General features: G+C 46.3%; 1 protein-coding gene across 1 annotated transcript; it reads right to left on the minus strand.

Moving 5' to 3' along the window:
* Positions 1–250: 250 nt before the first annotated feature.
* On the minus strand, positions 251–3,972 carry espnlb (espin like b). The gene is made up of 6 exons (XM_076019813.1): positions 3,958–3,972; positions 3,591–3,636; positions 3,277–3,395; positions 2,534–2,713; positions 1,620–1,974; positions 251–1,484 (listed from the first exon to the last, which is right to left on the minus strand). The coding sequence occupies exons 1-6, from the start codon at positions 3,970–3,972 to the stop codon at positions 376–378; spliced, it is 1,824 nt and encodes a 607-aa protein (XP_075875928.1). The 3' UTR covers positions 251–375.
* Positions 3,973–6,984: the final 3,012 nt, after the last annotated feature.

The raw sequence follows: 6,984 nt of genomic DNA on the forward strand, positions 1-6,984 counted from the left end.
ATACCGTATTACAGCCATTTTGCAGATGTCTTGTTGTACGTCTCGTCTCTGTTTTAGCTTCCTGTTATTTGCTGAACCTTCCACATGTCCAGAAGAGGACAAAGAGAAGCTGCAGCCTTGAGAGGAAGACCTGGCTGGGGGTGTTGTCACTAAACTGGGGCAGGAATTGATTCCCTTTGTGACATCACAAAGGGTAGATACGTCCTGAAGGGCAAGACACACAAATACAGATAATGTTTTTTGTGGGTTCATTGACACATATTGTCATTGTAATGCAAGGATGCATTTTTGTTATTCAATTTTTCTCAGATGAAAGGTCCTGTCCAATGAATTGAAACACACCAACGTCATCATCTTGTGCAAAAAAGAGTCATATTATTGTTCAAAATCAAACAGCTCAGCCTCCTTTTCTTTCCAGAAAGTAAAGCTGCGGTCGATGTATTTACAGATGTCCTCGTTGTTGAAACAGGAAAAGTCTGTGTCGCTGCCGCTGTCATCTGGAGTGGCAGCCTGAACGACAACTTTGGGTACGAGTCTAGAATCTGACGACAGCAGCGAGGACGACGTTGGACAGCAGCACAACTTCGAGTCACCAAAGAAGCAAACTTTGATGTCTTCAAAACCGTCTCCCCATTGTCGCCTTCCGGCCCGGATTTCTTGAAGAACGGTTTTGTGGAAGTCCCGGACTACCTCCCAGGGGAAAGACCCTACATGGTCAAACACCTCAAAGCAGAGAAGGTGCCTCATTTTCCTCTCCTCCGGAGACAGGTCCTGCTCCAGGATGTGAAAGTAGCCCAGCATGAAGAGGTCGAGGGTCAGACTGTCGTAGCTGACTGCGACGCCATCCACCTCTGGCAGGAACTGCTCGGGAGAGTAGGTTTCTTGTGGTGAAGGGTTTTGAGAAGGGTCCAAAGAGGACAAGTTGGGTTTTTGCACAACCCTCAGTTCTAGTTTATTCTTCCAGGAGTTTAACATCTTGTCCACAGCACCTCGCTGTTGGCAGAAGTGAAACATGGAGGTTATTTTCCCAGAGGGCTCTTTTCCAGATATCGCCTTCTGATCCTGTCGCTGCCTCGCCGCTCTCACTGAAATGGCGTACGCGGATTTCTTCCAGTGGCTCAGGAAAAGCACCACGATGCGCTCCTTCCTCAGACTGTTTGTCTCCATCACTGGAACGGGTTTTTTGGGCGTACTGCAGTGCCTCACATGGCAATCGAGGCCCACATTGGCATTCTGCGAGCTCGCTTCGGAGGTTCCGTGCGCTAATTGGCCTCCGTTCACGACACCAGCAAAGGGATAAATACCACCGATCTGACCTTCAAAGTTGGATCTCAGGTTTCTGACGGATACGCCGCATTGCTGGATTTCCCGCTCCACTCGCTGGATCCGTGCACGGCTGTAGCTGTTTGTCTCCAGACGGTGGCTAAAAGCCGACGCCATTCCAACGTGAGGGATCCTGCATCCGCCAGAGTTCTCGGAACGCGCTGGCTCGATCTCGGGGCCTCCCGACGTCGGCCCACGCTCGACTCCAACTCCTGAACTACCTCTGAGCCCTTGCAGGCCCTTGATCTCATCCATCATGCCCTCCACGATCCTCCTCTCACCCTGATGCTCGGTGCCCTGGGTCAGGTTGGCCACCAGCAACGACATGCTCTTGACGATCTCCGAGACTCGACTGCACCACGCCGGCAGGGTCAGCGGCATGGCGCCCTCCGCATCCATCTGTCGCAGTGCCTCCTTGTTGAGGGAGATGTTCACCAGCGGCTCCGGCAAAATGGAACGCAGCTCCTCGGTGAGCCTGGTCAGCTCCAGCTCGTAGGCCTGGCAGCGCTTCTGCAGCGACACAACCTCAATCTGCTGCTGCAGGTACAGCAGATCCTCCTCCGTTAGCAGCTCGCCAAACGGTCCCAAGACGGCGTTGTGGGCTTGGGAGTATTTCCAACCGTCCTCCGACGTCATGCCGTTAGTCATGTCCTGTTGGAGGGATAAGAGCATTTGAGAAGATCATGCAGGAAGGAGGTAATGCCAATTTGTTTTCAGGCTACAGCTGTTGAGTGCTAGAACATTTTTCAGTCATGATATTTGAACTGCTGGGAGTTTAAAGGTCCAGTTGGTAAAATTTGGCGTGATTTTTTTCTTTTTATAGGGGTAAAAGCTGAACATACGGCCCATAAATGCAGTAATGTAAGTGTATACTCACAGCACAGTAAAAGTAATTTGGTTTTAATTCCCTTAGGAGAATTCTCGTGTATATATATGAATATACATAGAGTAAGAGTCTCGCTCCCAGTTAGCTTCCATCTTGCGCTGCCATTTTTTAAGGAAGCTTGCCGGTGGGCTTCCTCAGAGAGTTTACACAGTGAACCGTTAAAGCGTTGTGCAGACATCAGGCACACACACAGACACACACAAGACTCTGGTATTTGTGCCAGCAGCTTGACTTTAACCAGACTGATCCACTCAATTGTTATTACCTCTCCCACCCATAGAAACACTTGCACTGCAATGGCTGAGGAGAAGCACCATTGAGTACCTGTCTCCTCTGCTCCTCCTCATGCTGCAGCCTGACCTGCAGCTGCCGAACCATCACCTGACGCTTCCACTCAGCTATGGGTCGGCCAGCTTCGTCGTGAGTGGGCACCAGAGAGTCGATGTCGGCGAGGATCACGTCCACAATCTGCACCTCCTCCAGCATCTCCTCGCCGTCGAGTTTCTGTCGGTGGTGAGGTCAATGTGAGTGTCGCTGCTGAAATTAGGGCTCTTGTCCCGAGTTTGGCAGAACGCCACCACAGAATATGGAAATGGGGCCTGTTTTCTGATTGCCTCTTTTCTTGAAAATGTGTTGTACGCTATCACGTCTATTCTGCGATGCCTCTATATCCAAAGAATCATGGAATTTGTTATTATCACAGAGCAAAAGCAAAGACTTACATAGAACATCTATCAAATCGCAAGGTCCTTTAACTCCACAGCCTGCCACTAAAACTGTAATCAGTTTGTAAGGTCGTTAAAATCAAACCTGTCGGGTCTTCCTTCCTCCTCTTTCCAAGCAAGCAAATGCCAAATTGCAGATGCATTTATTAAACATGACGGTTGCTTAGACAAGACTTTGTAATTTGGTTTGATCGTTCATGTTTTGTGATGACGCGTGGTTTAATATTTAGATTCAATTGTGCTGCAATCCTCAACAAGACAGACAGACTGTTTAACTTTGGGCTTTTTCAGAACCTTTATTGCTTGGTTTATTCCGTTTACTTGGAATGCTAACCAGCTTACCGCTTGGCCCGTGAAGACTGCAGTGAGGCCTGCGTGCCTCAGAGACTTAATGGATTTCATGTGGGAGGCCAGGCAGAGATCTCTCTCCGGAGGCTTCAGGTGGTTAAATGAGGTCACCACTGAAAGCATAACAAAGCAACGGCACTTGTGAAAATCGGCACAGAAATTTCAACTAGCTGTCAGATGCATCCCACAGAGCATGAAACCACTTGACACAAGCGACACGGCTCCAGGGCAACGACTGCAGTGGAATCAATAAATGCTAATTCACAAAATTAGAAATGCAAACGTGCGATGTGTGACATGCAGGTCACCTGAGGAGGCCACCTGCACATGCTGGATGGTGCCTGGAGCGGGCTTCTTTTGAGTGGCAGCAGGGCTCAGGGAGGTCACAGGAAGTGGAGAAGGGTGGCGAGGGAGGGGGAGCACCTCCTTCACTGGCTGCTGGTGACACACACACACACACACACACACACATACACACACACACAATAATGTTGAGCAATAAAAAGGAAGAATGGACATTCAGAAATACAAAAACCCGAAAATATTAACGTCTTTATCTGAATACTGACTTTCTTGGTTACAGTTGGATGACCATTTTGTAGCATGTCAGAATCAATTTTAGTCAAACCTCTGTATTCAAAACAAGTTAAAGTAACAGTGCTGATTGATTGTCACCTTGCTGTTCTCCATTTTGATTCCACTTATTCAAAGTCCAGCGTGATGCAGCGACAGGAAGATCAAATGGCAGACAAGGAGTATCGCACCACAGTTTAACATAAAAGATTGCAAAGTAATCCTCTAAAAGGTCGAGACCCCCTTGATGCTTCGTATATCCATCTGCAATAAAGAAAAAGGGGGCAGCGGGATTATAGTACCTGAAACAAAAACAAAACAGGCACAACACAAAGAAGGACTGCAATCGGAGCCTGTCGAGGGAAAGCAGCGTAGGCCACACAGGGTGCTGGAGAAAGTGTAAGAGTCTGGAGACACGATATCCTGTTGCAAGTAATCTTACTGATCCAACAGGCTGCCTTGCACATGGCGACTTGGCTGTGTTCTTTTTCTCATTGCATAACAGTAAAGAAGACACCTTGTCAGTGGCTTTCAAAGGCTCCACGCATACTGTATGCTTACTGCAATGTATACTACCTGCTGTCAACTTCAAACTGAACGCTTTTTAAATATTAGCCAATCAAAGTACAGGCAATATGTATGTTGTTCAACTATGAACTATGTTCAACTAAAACAATGGATTTTTTTTCACCAACTACAGAGATAAAAAGAAATGACTTAATCTAAATCAGCTTCTATGTCATACTTCTAAAATTGAACCTTCTAACGGTACATCTACGTGAACAGAAAGACCAGTGGTCCTCAAGTATTACAATAAAATAATGCAACAATGTATACAAGACTTACTTCTTATTTAACTCACTTACTTTCAAAAGAAAAAAAATTAAAAGAAGACGCCTGTACCTACTTTTGTGTCCGGAACTGAAGCATCAAAGATGACAAAATGATGCTGGGGGATATATTGAATAAAATATTGTAGAAAAACAGTTTGAAGAGGCGTCAAAGCCGTTGCCTGCCTTCACGCTGAGGCATACAAATTGACAGTAGGACCAAGGAGCAGCATCATCGGGACCCAAACCTTAGATGGGGGGCCTTCTTAGTGTGCATAATTAAAGAGGTAGGATAGGGTGACCTGCATCTGGAAGTATAGGATAATAGCTGCGTGAATGTATGTAGGAGACGACACGGGGGGCAGCTGTGTATACGCTGCCTCGTTCTCGTATGCATGTTGTGTTATAACAAAACTGACAGACTCCGACAGCATCAGGTTTAGCCACAGTTTGCACAGTTCAGCAATTTTAGCATAGCTTAGCAACTCACCCTGGAAGTTGTCATATTAGCATTTTTAACAAAGAATTAAAATAATTATTAATACCAATGTTATTATTTTACCAGGGGATAATTATAGTTGCTAGCATCATGCTACCAGCAAAGCTAAGTGTGGCTAACTGTCAAATTCATTGCACAAAATTTGCAATACAAATTGCACATATACTGGAACCCTTGTCTTAAAATATGCCTGATCTTAAAAAAGTCTTCATGACTGCATGATAACAACACTCCAGAAATTCATATTGAGAAAATGCACTGAGGTCTTGCACACAGCAGATCATAAAGACACTCCAGATGAGAAACAACCTCCAGTTTTGAAGGTATGGCAGTGACGTGGCTGGCAATTTTGAGACCTATCACTAAATATCAGTTTGGTGTATCAATCCCAATGCACAGCATACTAATAACAGTACAACATCCCTCGGGCCTAACGTGACTGCTTGGCCCATAGAATCGTCCCTATTTACCCCCCTAAGGACGCCCCATGCAAAACCTCTTGCACGGCGTGTTTTGCCATGTCATGTTTGCCATTTACTGACCGCATGTGACACAAAAGTCGACTGGGCCAAAGCCTGCATTCACACGAGTCAGCCAGAAGAGAAACTCCCTCAAATTTTGAATCAAAGATACGGCAAAATACAATATGGCACTGATTTGGCCCTGATTTGCTTGGACTTGCCACATCTGAGGTGCAGATGCCGGTTCAGCACCAGGTGTGGAACGGACATCCTCGCCGTTGGGGATTTTGCTCTGTCTGGTGAGAAATGGCTGCGGCTCCGTCCTTTGTGCGCAGCTCTGTGTATCAGTCTCTCTTATTAGGAGGATTAGACTGACTGGCCTTGTTGCAGCTGAGCACATAATCAATAATGAAAGGCCGCAGCAGCGCACAGGGACGGGCACGTGTTGGCCCAGAGCAGGGGTAACTGCTATGGAGAACATGCCGAAAAGATTCTTTTGACTGACGTCAGCCCATTTCTCATGAAAGACTGAAAGGCAGCTTTAGATTTTCACTCTCCCTCCGTGTCAGTGTGTGATATATGGCTATGAGTGACGGTTTAGTTTTGATCAAAGAAAAAGAGACAACACACAAAATATTTGCATAAGTTTCAACACTCATTTATTGGTTTGCCTTGTTTTTTTGATCTTGACAACTTTTTTTTTTTTTTTAACGTGTCCACAGACATGAGAAAGAACTCCAGATCACTCAAAAGATAAATGTGAGCACTGAGCTAAGACTCCATGAAAGACTTGGACCTGTGTGGGGGGGGGTTTCTTTTTCTTTTGAAGCTTCAGTCAAGTGGCTCTGGGCAAGAGAGTAGACCTGATATCCGTCCACCCCGGCCCGTAGCGACCATCTCCCTCACTCTGAGCTGACATGTGCAAAACCGATCCCCAACCAGCGCTCTTAGCTTCTGGACACCTGGCGAAGCAGCAGGACAGCTAACTGTATTCATCACGGTATACAGAGGATGAGAGATTTAATATCATCTGTTGTGGCGGGACCCAGAACACAGAAAGTCTCCATTTATATACAAGACAGAGCCGAGAGGAAAGTTTCCAGTTAGTCATGGAAAGGATCATGAATGACAATACTTTACAAGCAGCACTTCTCGGGGAGGGGAAGGTCGCTGTCTTTAGCGAGCTGTAGGGCAGAGTACAGCAGAGGGACAAGTGGACCAGCATGCTTCGATCCAGAGATATGACAGTTAAAAAGCGACCAAATACAAAAGTTCCTAAACGTCTTTGATCAACCTTTTCTGTATTTCTCGGCCAGACCTGTTCATTTCAAACCTTTAA

The sequence above is a fragment of the Nelusetta ayraudi genome, unplaced genomic scaffold (assembly GCF_046127955.1).
Source record: "Nelusetta ayraudi isolate G7.1 ecotype Tasmania unplaced genomic scaffold, CSIRO-AGI_Nayr_v1 ptg000011l, whole genome shotgun sequence".
Lineage (NCBI taxonomy): Eukaryota > Metazoa > Chordata > Actinopteri > Tetraodontiformes > Monacanthidae > Nelusetta > Nelusetta ayraudi.